General features: G+C 39.8%; 6 protein-coding genes and 1 non-coding gene across 7 annotated transcripts; 3 read left to right on the forward strand and 4 right to left on the reverse strand.

Moving 5' to 3' along the window:
* Window positions 1-369: 369 nt before the first annotated feature.
* On the forward strand, window positions 370-3174 carry L201_001947 (uncharacterized protein; the record flags this gene model as incomplete). Its single annotated transcript, XM_066217728.1, has 13 exons — window positions 370-1072; window positions 1148-1192; window positions 1253-1319; window positions 1399-1491; window positions 1582-1675; window positions 1742-1856; window positions 1915-2057; window positions 2123-2204; window positions 2266-2474; window positions 2539-2605; window positions 2666-2780; window positions 2851-2962; window positions 3034-3174. The coding sequence occupies 13 exons, from the start codon at window positions 370-372 to the stop codon at window positions 3172-3174; spliced, it is 1986 nt and encodes a 661-aa protein (XP_066073825.1).
* Window positions 3175-3817: 643 nt separating this feature from the next.
* On the forward strand, window positions 3818-5614 carry L201_001948 (uncharacterized protein; the record flags this gene model as incomplete). The annotated part of the gene is made up of 4 exons (XM_066217729.1): window positions 3818-4153; window positions 4277-4339; window positions 4399-4534; window positions 4602-5614. 4 exons carry the CDS (start codon window positions 3818-3820, stop codon window positions 5612-5614), a joined length of 1548 nt encoding a protein of 515 aa, XP_066073826.1.
* A 223-nt stretch (window positions 5615-5837) lies between these two features.
* L201_001949 (uncharacterized protein) lies at window positions 5838-7353 on the reverse strand (the record flags this gene model as incomplete). Its single annotated transcript, XM_066217730.1, has 4 exons — window positions 5838-5977; window positions 6038-6166; window positions 6239-6297; window positions 6392-7353. 4 exons carry the CDS (start codon window positions 7351-7353, stop codon window positions 5838-5840), a joined length of 1290 nt encoding a protein of 429 aa, XP_066073827.1.
* Window positions 7354-8062: 709 nt separating this feature from the next.
* Window positions 8063-8579, reverse strand: L201_001950 (uncharacterized protein; the record flags this gene model as incomplete). Its single annotated transcript, XM_066217731.1, has 3 exons — window positions 8063-8149; window positions 8220-8402; window positions 8457-8579. 3 exons carry the CDS (start codon window positions 8577-8579, stop codon window positions 8063-8065), a joined length of 393 nt encoding a protein of 130 aa, XP_066073828.1.
* A 431-nt stretch (window positions 8580-9010) lies between these two features.
* Window positions 9011-9660, reverse strand: L201_001951 (uncharacterized protein; the record flags this gene model as incomplete). Its single annotated transcript, XM_066217732.1, has 3 exons — window positions 9011-9048; window positions 9125-9402; window positions 9467-9660. 3 exons carry the CDS (start codon window positions 9658-9660, stop codon window positions 9011-9013), a joined length of 510 nt encoding a protein of 169 aa, XP_066073829.1.
* Window positions 9661-10421: 761 nt separating this feature from the next.
* L201_001952 (uncharacterized protein) lies at window positions 10422-10976 on the reverse strand (the record flags this gene model as incomplete). The annotated part of the gene is made up of 5 exons (XM_066217733.1): window positions 10422-10470; window positions 10534-10677; window positions 10732-10777; window positions 10849-10870; window positions 10941-10976. 5 exons carry the CDS (start codon window positions 10974-10976, stop codon window positions 10422-10424), a joined length of 297 nt encoding a protein of 98 aa, XP_066073830.1.
* A 1851-nt stretch (window positions 10977-12827) lies between these two features.
* L201_001953 lies at window positions 12828-12942 on the forward strand. Its single transcript, XR_010725544.1, has one exon. It is a non-coding gene; the product is annotated as a 5S ribosomal RNA (ribosomal RNA).
* Window positions 12943-13217: the final 275 nt, after the last annotated feature.

Genomic DNA, 13217 nt, shown 5'->3' on the forward strand with positions numbered 1-13217 from the left:
AAATGCATAGAGACATCTCTCTTACTCTTATAGAAGTAGCAAACGTCTAAGTCAGAGTCGATATTTGCATAATACATAACGTCACCTTGTTCGACATATGCATGTTTATCTCATGAATCTGCGATTTCGATAATATAGGCTTTTTATCTTTGTATCTGCCTCCACTTTGACTGTTCGTCTAAACCGAGATGACCAGTTACGCGTGCTGCACTGACATTTTATTGAGTTCCCATATTGATTTTCTTTCTAGCTTTGGGTTAAGCTTGTGCTATAATTATTAAAGAATCGCAGCCTCAATCATCTCTGTGAAGCGTGCGGGAAAGTGAAGGGATTCTGCAATCTCATAACTCAGACAGAAAACGACTGACCATGTCATCCCCTCCGTCCTCATCCTCACCTCCTCGACATGATTATCTAGTTCCCTCTTTCCCACCTACACCATCGCGTACAACTTCGCAAATATCGATCACATCAGTTGATGCACATTTATCCCCACCTCAAAATGAAAACGATAACAGTCCGAGAAGAAGATCACATTCTAATCCGAATTTCTTACATAAAAGCAACGACAAATCTGTTCCCTCTACACCTACAAAGCGAAAACCTAATCATGGAAATGGATTATTGGATATACATAATACGGGTCATCTAACTCTAAGATCAAGAGCATCAACTTCGACATCTGTTTCAAGAGCTACAATAGGATCATCTTCGACGATAAATAAAGCATCAGCAATATCATTATTTGATAATTTGCCAAATTCCACTTCGACCGCTTCTGCTTCTGGGTTAGGTACACCGAATTCAGCTTTGAGTAAAGATTTTGAAGGATTAAATTTGGAACAACAGTCAAAAGAAGGGAATAGACCGCCTTCAAGCAAGAAAGGTAAAGAGAAAGCTCGATCGCTGCAGGATTTAGAGGACGACGTTCAAGTGGTAGAAGGTGAATTAAGTAGATCGGCGGGTGATTTAAAGAAAGGGTTGAGAGATTTAGTCAGGCGGAATACAATTACTAAGACTGAAGACTTATCAAGCAAGCAGGGAGTGAAGGCTTCTACAATCAATCTGAAAGGTGAGTCGTCGCATCATACCGGGAAGCTGAGACAGCAGGTATGAAGAGGTATTCATTGAAATTGTGCATTACTAGATACGAAAGACGATCCACGTATAACTGATCAACTTGCGGAAGATGGTGAGTCGCTAGTAGAATCTTTATAAATCATCTATTGACTAATTATGTTAATTAATTCAGATACAAGGAAATATACACCTAGGAAGTATTACGTTCTGACGAATGCTGGTAAACCCGTCTTTAGCTCGTGAGTAGAATAAGTCTTCTACACATATTATTACGTTTGGCATTGGGATCGTCTCATTGTTCATGTTTTTTGTTGGTAGACCTGACAACTCGTCCGAAGATAATATAACAGAACTTGTGGCGATAGCCTCTACGTTGATATCGATTTTCCAGGAGGATGATGATAAGATAAGGTATGTACCCGTTCCATTTAATGCCAACTCGCCTTTCCTGATTAAAGGGGCAAATCGATATATGCTAAATCATTCAATCTTCTGGTTCAGATGTATGATCAAAGGCAAAACTAGAATAGGATTTCTGCTGAAATCTCCTTTGTACCTCTTCGCTGTTAGTGATTGGAGTGAACCCGAACATATAGTAGGTCGTTGTGAAGCAGAAAATCTTGCTGAAAACCTGGTTACCTAATTTGTTCACTTGATTTAGCTACGTTCGCATCTTGAGTACATTTACCTTCAAATACTATCTGTGATCTCCTCAACTCAATTATTGAGAGTATTTCAGCGGCGGAGTAATTTTGACCTATCAAGACTCCTAGAAGGTATGTTACATTTGAGGTATTGTCGTCAAAACAGAGCATCAATTGAGTGGATCTTTAGGCACTGAAACATTCCTCAACAAGCTTATTGATCGAGCTCAATTCGATTTTAGCTATTTGACGGCTACACTACAACCACTGAGGATGAACCCCGCTACCAGAGATACAGCTGGAGCTGCCTTGATGCCTCCTAACAAGTTCAAGGTGAGCAAAATCGGTACTGTATCGCTATTACGGGAGAAGGAACCGCTAATACTAGCCTTTTCCAGGATTTACTATATGTCTTGCTTGTCGCGAACGGACGGATTGTCACTCTTTTGAGACCTAAAAAACACGCCGTTCATCCATCTGGTCAGATAAATGTCATTCTTTGCTTTGCGCAGGTGCCTCATAACTGACAGTGTCGATACAGATCTTCATCTTCTTCTGAACACACTGGCGTCCTCCTCGACCCTACGTTCCTCTGAAACATGGTTACCAATATGCTTCCCGAAATTCAATCCAGCGGGATTTGTACACGCGTATATAAGCTATGTGACTGAAGATGTGGGACTGGTGTTTGTCAGTGCGGATAGGGAGGCTTTTGAGGATTTGAGGAGTTGGAAAAGCATTGTTCTTGAGGTCAGTCGATGGGAAAGAGTAGCAAAAAAGACAGTTTAGCTGATGTAATATTTCGATTATGCAGAAACTTGAAAATGATAGAACTTTGGCCAAAATTACTGAGGCTATTCCTCTTCACCCTTATACAGTCTGTAAGTGTTCTTTATCACCCTTACCGCTGCATCCTTGCTGACAAATTTTACGCATGGTAGCTGCTATCGGATGTCCTGGTCTTCGACATTTTATCTACAAATCTCGTCAATATATCCAGATCACACAGCCAGAATGGGAAGCACCGTATACTGAAGAAAGTATAGATCGCAAACGGTATGTATTGGCCCAACCACTTTTGATGAATGAGGACCAACTTGACTGATATGATATGCTCTTATGACAGGTTGATCACTTTATACCAGAGATTACATGATGTGATACATGCTCGATCCGGTCAATCACAAACGTATAAATTAGTATACATGCGCACGGAACACGAAGCATGTTTAGCATGGGTAAGTGTTCATATCGATCAGCGTATGTGATGACATTGTTGCATTGCTAATATGAGCGATACATATCTTAGTTGACCAAACCGTTCGAATTGTATTTGACCGTCTCACCACAACTTTCCAAATCTGCTGTAGTAGCTACTGCGAACACCGTTGCTAAATGGGTTTTGTCTGAAGAAGGGAGAGTATTCTTGAAAGATGCACCTGTTTTTTAGACATCGCATGCAGTGAGAAAATAAAGGAGAGGAAAGGATGGTCATGTATGCTGCTGTCTATCAGTTGAATTTTCAACATGTATTTTCAGTATGCATATCCAGGATATAGTCAGTTTTGATTCACCTCCACTTTATAGTTTTGTAATGTTCAAAGGGAATTAAACAGACTGCATCAACCTGATAAAAGACTCCTTAATCAATTGATATTTCCTAAATGGGTAATTCCGGAATATCACTTCATACGCTCATCGCGTTATGACTTCTTCATGTAGAGTATAAAGAGGTTTGAACATACTTTATCATTCTTTCCTTCCTTCAAATCTTTCATTCTTTCTATCTCAACATCGCGCAACAGCGATTCACTTTATTCTTTTCATTATATCGCTACTCTTCGGTCCTGACTTCACACAACAACGAGATCTCTTCTTCAACTCTACTTTTCTCGGTTATTTTTTCCGCATATTCCGGTACCACCTCATCACCACGTTTTGGTCGTTCCGCGTCATTGGGCTATATGGTAGAATTGATGTTTCCTTCAAGAGAGAACAATGAGTTCTCCATAATACCACCTGAAATATCAACATCGACATATAGATATTTGGATATCTCGAATCAACCGAAATTCAGCATTGCGCCGAACGCTATGTCCAACAGATTCGGTACAACGCATAATCATAACCACAATAATCATAATAACGCACATGCTGGACCTTCTTCAATACCTTATTCAGGGTTAAATTGGACACGACCAAAACTCAACAATACCTTTCAAGCAAAACCAACACACTTTTTTTCTCACCAAACATCCGGATTTGGTGAATGTGATGATGAGTACACCCAAGATGACCATGAAATAATAAAACGTTCAAAAGAGACGCTCAAGAGTTTTCAATGTCGTTTCAAGTGTTCAAACGGTAATCCTAATGGTATTACCACAAGTTGTAATGCCATATTAGGAAATTACGACTTTTTACTAAAGGTTAGTTAGTAATCCACCAAACGCGCGATTGACTTTTTATTTCCTCTTGAGCTTACGAGAGAAATACAATGCATATAACTTATAAATAACTTGAACTGATTATTTTAACATTTAATGATTTAGCATGTCAATAACCATATTCATCGGATATTACCTGATGCAAATGATCGATTCGAAAATGAAAATGTAAGTATCGAGAAGTGTACATCATGTATACAGATTTATCGATTAACTCGAACACATAGTTCTTCTCGAATAACCAACAACGAACATACAATTGTCAATGGGCAAATTGTAAACAAATGAATCTCAATGTTGAACAATTGAAACGACATATCAAATTAGATCATCTGGACACTGAATTACGATGTCCATTCAAAGGTAAATATCCACTGCTTTCGTTCATGAAAGACAGGATGAAGGTCTGATACAGTAATCGATGATATAGGTTGTAACGAAAAAATGTTTAAAGCGGGATATGCTCAATCGAGTTCAACGATACATACACAGGATACTAAGAGACATCCTAAACCATGGTTGGATCAATCATTCAAGCCGAAGATGTTATTAAGACTTCGACCTGTAAAACCACGACCTATAGCTCCCAAATGGGTTTTACCTGCTTATATGGTATCCACTCCACCTATCATCCCTAAAGGTAAAGATAAAACACCTTCCGCTTCGCCTACACCCAAATCCGGTATCTTCTTTAGGCCTGTATCCTCCATACCAAGACATATGCTCGATGAGACTTCTTCCACATCCTCCTCGTTCGGCGATGATAGGTCTGTCACATATGATCCTAAATTTAGATATGGTTCAGAATATAAAGACAACATATTACCTTCAAGAAATGAACATGAGATACCATTTTGGCCATTATGTGGTGATGCCATTAGTTATGATTCAACAGGTACATGTGCAGGTAGTATTTTCCCGTCAACAGCACAATTTGATGAAGAAGATAATAGGGAAAGAGATAAATTTGGTAGATTGATTATACCAACTACGAGTGAAAGACCTGAGACAGGTTATAGGGGTATGACGATTAGGAAGAAAGGGTTAACTAAATATGGTCAAAAGATGTGTACAGGTAAAATCAAATTTGGTGTACCTGCAAACATATTTGAATATAATAGAAAACAAATTGAAATTGTTGTAAGCGCTCAGGAAAAGCAAAAACAGAAACATTTGGTTGTTAGAAAACATTTAGAACAGAAGAAACAACGAAAGATAACTCTAAGTTACATGGGGAAACAAAGTATCCTTATATCTTCCCAATCAAGTGATGGGATTGGAAATGAAGAAAAGGAAAAGAACTTCACAAAATTACATCCTGATGTGATTAGAAATTCAGCTATTCGATATGCATCAAGAAAAACTAGAAGATCGGTTGGTAGTGAGATGTGGAAAGAAGCTATTAGGTTTGAATCTGAGGGTAGATATTGGGATGAGTTATGAAACGACGAAGTAGGATTTGAAGGCAAATCGAGGTGTGTCAAAGTGAAGACCACAGTTACGTAGAGCTTGCGGCAGTCGTTTCCGATATATTCATTGTACATCTGAGAGAAGGGTAGCAAGTTGTAGCATAGACAGTATACTCCTTAATCTCGATAGAATTTCCATAGCATATAATACATATCTGTAAATTCATCATGTCATTATAATCATCAACTCATCATTATCATTTTCGTTTTCTCTTGATCGTGCTAGCTTGTGGTAATTTCTGATCAGGGTGTCGTTGAGATGTTTCGGTTTGCTGAGCCATATTAGCAAGTTTGGCTTCCTGTTTCAGACGGCGTTTTTCTGCTCGTTGATGCAATTCTAAATGATAGACTATCAGCCATTTGCACATTACAACTAGGTCAGGGGTTTTCAACATACCTTTCTGGGATTGATGAGGACGTGTTGCGGTATTTTTCTTTGGTAAAATGCTATCATAAAGACTATCCAAGATAGATGGTTCGGATTCACGTTTGGTGGAATGTACAACCTCGAGACGATGCGACAGAACTGGGAATATAAATGTTATTAGTGTCTCAGCTCAACTGATCAAGTACTGTATACGAAGATTGAATTACTCACTATCGCTATTTTCCACCTTGTACATTTCCCTTAATCTATCATTTGTTTTTCTAATTGTACTGAAAGCAATTTAAAATTAGCTAATTAGTACAACTGATTTTGATTGAATATGATCTGTCATATACCAAGGTATATAATGTAAGGAGGACTCACGGTTGTAATTCACCGGTCATACTTGACGTAACCAACAAATCGTTCCAATTCATACCATTCATGTATTTTCTCTTTGTTCCCATACCCGAAGGTCTAGTGATGGCTAAATCAATGAGGATCGTATTGATCAATTCCTTCGACGATTCAATCAAGTTTTCAGGTAAATTATTCTCCAATTCATCATCAAATTCTTCATCGAATAATAAATTCTCATCTGTAGAAGCATTAGCATTTGATCTCTGATTATCATTACTGATGCTGTTCTTCTTGAAGTTATCACGTGAAAAAGGAGCTTTCAATCCATTTAATCTAATATAAGAACTGATAAAAATTTTTATCGATTCTTCTAATGTATCTATTTTCTCCTTTTTCTGCTTAAATTGATTTATTGTTATTGGCCATTTCATCGATTCTCTCTCATCATTGACCTTCAATTTTTCACTTCTTTTCCGTTTTTTACTTGGTTGATTATTATCTTGGTATGATGGTGTAAATGCTGGTCCATCAATTCGTCTAAATTTCTGGGATTTATCCCTTGATCTGGATTTATCTTTAGCTGTTGATACTGACGTGGATTTCCATCTAGGTCTATCTAAGTCCGTCCCTTCATCATCATCTTCTATATCGTCCTGAGAACCTTCATCCTGATATTCACTTTCCGTTCCTAAATCATCATTATCACTTTGACTATCCACTTCAGCAGCTTGTTTATCTCTATCATCACCATTCGATGGTAGTTCCCGCTTGTTCTCTTTTGGAGTTTCAGGAGGTTGTGATAATCTCCATGAGAGATCAAATCTATTATTATCTTCACTTTCTAACCCAGCTATAATGTGTTGGTAGTGTAGTACTTCTGATTTGGATAAACGTGATGGTCCTATACTAGGTGAACCAACTCTAGAATCGGGTGTTTCATGTCTTGACGCAGATCCACGTGATGACGATATTGGGAAAGATACCATCGTCTGTTAGGCTATGTAGAGGTTTCTAGCATGGTCGAAAGATGCTGAGTAGGTAAGTCGTGGAATATGTAGAGCATTACAAAGATGCAATTTGAAGACACATAAAATAGAGTTGATAAGATTTCAAGACGCGTCTTCCGGAAATTTTTCCAAAAAATTCTTCACCTTTTTGCATTTTCGGGCAACCGTTGAACAGAAAGTGGCAGCAATTTTACATCGCATCTCATACAGGATGTAAAAATTGACCTGTTCGTTATTTAGTTGTGCTTTACTTTCCCGCTTGATCTCTGAAGAAGCGAGTGGGTGATACGAATGACCCTGGGGTTGGAACGAAGAGGGGGAGGGTTGAGCAAAGATATAAAGAGTAGAAGGGAGGAGGAGAGAGAAGCGGCAGGCGAGCATCGTGATAAGGATCATGGACGGACGGGACGCAGGTGGGAAGGACATGCCCTAAGACGATCCGGAATGGAGACAAGACTGTAAGGTGAGGCCAGAGGCGGGGAATGGGTGGACCGGGAGGAAGCGGAGGAGGTAGAGTGTGCGACCACTTCAGAAGCATGTCACAAGCAATTTTTTTCACTACTGTAGTTCACGAGAACGCCAAAATGCAGACTATGAACATACAACATATGCATTCAAGGATACAGGTGTTTAGTTACACTTTAGCCTTGATTGACAGGACCTTCATAGAAGAGACTCTCAACAATCACTAAACTGGAGTGTATGCCGCCCTCTTATCAGCACGAGGAAGAGTCACCTTCATAGCTACTGCACAGTAGATAGAATCGCTTTGCGGCTAAGAAAGCCCAGAAAGTGAAAGCGTGTTAGTCAGCACAAAGCTTTCGTAAATTGGGATAAGGACTCACGTTGTTACCATACGAAACATATGAATTGGCAGTAGCATAAGATCCAGGTAAAGTTACCCAAATCAAGCTGAGATCTTTATCCAAGCCTAAAGCGTCTCCTCCCCCGTATTCCACGTAGCTTCCACCAGCCGTGAATACTGAATCAGCGATCCAAATATCTTTCCGAAAAGTGGTATCGATTTTCTGGTAGAAATCAGCACCTAAGCTGGGTCTTATGAGTAAAATCAGAAAGCTTACAGCTTTTTCAGCCCTATCAGGATCATCCATATCCCCTTCTGCGTCATTAGTGTCTTCTTCCATGCTACTGTTTTCTTCCTCGTCATCGTCCCCACTATAATCGTATACTGCAAAATAGTCCATTTTTAATCCAAGCTTCCGAATAACTGACAAGAGGAGGGCATCGGAGCCTTTAAGACGTGACGATAAATCTCCTGGAAAGTTGTCAACGTGTTCGTTGAAGGGGTAACCGTGACTAAACCCAAAAGCAAGCTTGCCACCTGAAGGACAGAAGTTTGGGTCGAGTAAAGCTTGAAACGCCTTGAATATAGGATCAAGACGCGTGTCTATGGTAACTTTATTGAAGTCTTTATCACCTTTGGTCACGTATATATCGTAGGAAATAGTGATTCTAGTCCCAGAATTAACGGGTCGTACTTCATGTTCGCAGTCGGAATAAAGGAAACCCCAAGCGAAAGATCCATCTTCAACTTGTTTGGCCCAATTGAAAGTTACGGTTGCACCATTTTGACGGATAACCAGATCACCACTGATGAAAGGACTTGGTAAACAGATCATGAGTGTTCCGATATGATCTTTGTTTTGAGGGGTACTACCACGAAAGCGGAATGTAAGCCTCACATATACTGTTGATATAATGATGAGTCCCACGCAAGATATATACTCACTCTTTGTGGGATTTAAAAAACCGCCTTCAGTGTATGCATTTAACTTGTTGACTCTACCTGCTAAGGGGATTTCATAATCTAGCTTTTTGGCAAGGAGAGCGAGAAGACCAGACGAAGAAAGAATATCGCTTGAAAGTGCGAAGTAAGGTGGTTTGATTTCATGAGCTTGACGGTAGGTTTCGTCATAAACAAGTTCGGTTCCTCTACCGAAGGGAGAAGGTTGAGCGACATTGTAGACATCTTTGGCTGTTTCGTCTGTTAAGGGGAATGTGACACATCTTTTCAATAAATAATGATATCAGCTATCTGAGAAATGTCGGTTTAAAGAAAAATGTAACATACTTGATCATTCCATCAGCTGTCCCATCTTGAGGTTTTCCATAATATAACGCCAATTTTTCCGACTCTATTGCTTGTAGAGGAAAGATACCACTACATGCAAAATTATGCACACCATCTTGGGAAGTATATGCTTTTTCAAGCTGATCTACCTTGTCCACTTCTGCCTTTGAAAGATAAGCGCGATGGGAGGACATGTCGTTCGGAAGATGGAATCAGAAATATGGAACCAAAGTGGATATGAGCGTGAAAATCCAAAAACTGAGGTAAGAGGGAACTGATCACGATACACCCTTTTATGTATGTTCCAAGTTGACTAAAGTTGATCGTACTTTGTTGACATGTAAGGTTGAGTCATACAAAGCTGGAGTATGTTGTAGTTGACGTCAACTACTAGCACCTATACCACACTTGCGCCGCGTTTACAGTTGGTGGCACGTATGTATACTTCATCCCTCTTTTGATGGCAAACCGTGTTCCTCATTATCAAAAGCATGTATTCTGACTGATTAGGCTCTTATTAACTTGAAGCCTTTGTCATAATGATGCACGAATAATCTCGCAGATGTCACTATGCAAATAGGTGAGTATGACTTCATTCAGGAGTGGACATTCCGGTAATTGATTCTCCCGGTGGACAATCAACGTTTTTACATATCCTAACTCCTTTATCACTCTAATTCAGGTTGCTGTATATCAAGATGAATAACCAGGTTTCTATAATCAGTTTTCAGTACGAAAGATGCTGCACTATCAATATACTAAACTTAGGGATCAGAAGCAAGTGTGAAGTCGCGGCAAAGAAGGCAGATGACAAAGGCTATCATGGATATCAATCTCAGTAGATTGCAACAGAATTTATGTTTATCCTGCTTTACTTCTTTACATTCTCATTGTTATACTTCTTATTAGCTACAAATATAGATTACTACAAAAGTGGCGCGTCAAAGATGACCAATTATTTAGATCCACCTTTTTGACCTTCAACGTGAGGGTCTGGTCCATCACTAACAAATTGAGCATGTTAGCACAACTTTTTCTGCTCATTTCACCCATGCATAGCTACTCACGATCCACCGAAGCCATGATCGCTTCTCGTTCTTTTGTCTTCTGAGCCGTCGAGCTTTTGTCCACCATGTTCAGATGGTTTGTAGTTATCAGTTCCGGAGACTGAACCACCTTTTTGACCTTCTACGTGAGGGTCTGGGCCGTCACTGTATGTTTTCAGGTCAGCAAAATTCGAATTTTCAAGGCAATTCTTCACTCACGATCCACCAAAGCCATGCTCTGAGGAAACCCGTTTATCCGGGGTACCTAATTAAAGCAACATTGTATGCATCAGTTGAATGAAAAGAGCAAGAATAGATGTCTCGAAGAAAGCATACCATCTTGTTTAAGACCGTCGTGCTAGGAAAAGAGCGAATTGTTAGCTAAATACCGAAGTGCCACATTGAACTGATATACGGGCGCGACTTACTTCAGTAGGTTTGTAAGTTGATCCGTCTGAAGACATTGTGTATAAGTTTGTTTGTTTGTTTGGTTGATGTGTTGGAAAGCTAAGTTGTTTGTGATAATAAAAAGAAAAGGTTGAAGAAGTTCGAAAAACAAGCGGTATTTATAGACGTTTTCTGGGTTCTTGAGATTGAGTACTACTTTCGAGTTGTTTACATCCAATTCAATAGATTACCATACTAAATTGACTTGTTTAGACACTGTACTATGGAAGTTGGAGGTAGTTGATGTCAACCAGTGTCGTCATCTTCAGATTCGACGTCATGTGAGGTGCTTTTGTTAAGGCTTTTTACCATGTTGGGTTAAATTGATAAGTTGGTCTATTTAGAATGACGTGATGATAATGAGAGAGTGAGATATAGATAGGCATTTTAGTTTCACGAGATAGGAAAGGTGGTGCATTTACTGATCGGATTTTGTAATTCAGAAACAAGCCTTCTTTCTCTCTTTGTGAGGATGTTTGAGGTGATAAGATGTCCGGGATCGGAAGTCTTACAATAATAATATGGGGAAAAATACAGTAAAAGTACAGTAGTTACCCTTAATTATGAGATGAATTCAGATGTGGGGATCGAAATTGTGAAAATCGATAAAACAAGACAAAGGTGAATCAAGATCGAGATCTTTCGGAGACTCCGCAAAATCTAATGTTCGTCACGTCAAAAAAATCACCACCGATCGCGGCATGTTTACTGTACGAGTTCACTGGAATCGTCAACTGAAAACTCTAAATCTACTGATTCAAGTAATAAATTTGGTCATTTCTCAGGGATCTCTGTGTCACCTCATATGACAAACCGCCCAAATCGATTCTCAACACATGCACTACCTTACTTGTTAACATGCGGGCCGAGTTAGCATTTTATGAGATGCTGTCACCGATTTTTATCTTTGCCATTTGAATCGATCGATCGGTCAAATTCGTTATCCAGATTATCAAATCATCTTCTGACAACACATCTTGTTACCTTTGTTTACCTCTAGAAATGGCATAAGAGCGATCTTCATATTCGTCATTTCACGACATCCCCCATATACCGATATGGGGTTCAATGACGCATTTTTAAGGACTACCAGGTAGTCTGTTTACTTTTGGTTTATATCTAACGTTATTAGACACCGTCAAAGGCTGATTCAAGGCTGTTTCATCATGCGGTTTGTGGGTTTGTCGTTACCACCCGGACAGCCTAACCCGATTTATGCACTATTCAGGCTGACCGGATGTCATGTCGATATAACGCTAGTCGCAGTCCTACAGTTCTTCTACCGCTTACAGATAGCTGTTCTATATGCGAGACCGGCTTCCTTAACGTTTCTGCCAGGGCTCGGAAGTCCCGGTCGACGAGACGTCTGATCGCCGTTTACGGTGTCTGAGTCATTCCTTGCCAGAAGTTTCTTGCTACTTTTGGTTCTCCATGTCATAAACGCATATGGGAAGCAGATTCATTTGATTCACATAGATTGAAATTTGGAGGCGGACTCAAAAGGATCTGATGACGACACCAACAAAACTAGCTTGGTATTGAATGGCCGGAAATGGTGCTAAAGATAAGACGTCATGAACGATACCAATAAATGGGATAAGTATTATTCGGTCCACAAGGAATCGTTACCTTAGCTGCTGTAATCAAGTTACCGTATGTAATCGTTAACTAAGTGACAGGAACTTGGAATTCAGCAGATTGGTACTATGGGGATCATCTAGCGTGAAATCTTGTTCTCGGAAAAGTCTAACTTACAGATATCCTGTTGCGATTTTTGACGCGACCGTCTATTGCGCAGATTTCAATTATCAAGTGACCAAACTAACAACAACTTTAGGCCATTGCCAATCCCATAGCAAACCACCATCTACGGTCATAGAATGAAGGAAATTCCGCATCCCGTTCGTTCTGCGCAGACAAGCTTCATATCGTCCGGCCAGTACCATGTTGGGGGACCGCATGGGAATTCCGGGTGCTGTAGTTTTTGCCTATTTGCTGGAAGATGAGCGGTTCAACAGACATCCGGAATAACTGTCTGTGGGATGACAAACATCGCTTGTGCACAGGCATTATGTTCAGTCATTCGCGTCTCAACCACATAGTTTCAACAGGTATATTATCCAGCTTCGAAGTAGGTGATACCTCACCTTGAATCATGGCACATTTTGATAGATTCGTCGGAATTACTATTCTAGATGCGCAATTTTGTTCTGAAGATGGCCTTGGCCGTGACAAATCAACCAGCTGTCTCCGTAACA

Source organism: Kwoniella dendrophila, chromosome 2, assembly GCF_036810415.1.
Source record: "Kwoniella dendrophila CBS 6074 chromosome 2, complete sequence".
NCBI classification, from domain to species: Eukaryota; Fungi; Basidiomycota; class Tremellomycetes; order Tremellales; family Cryptococcaceae; genus Kwoniella; species Kwoniella dendrophila.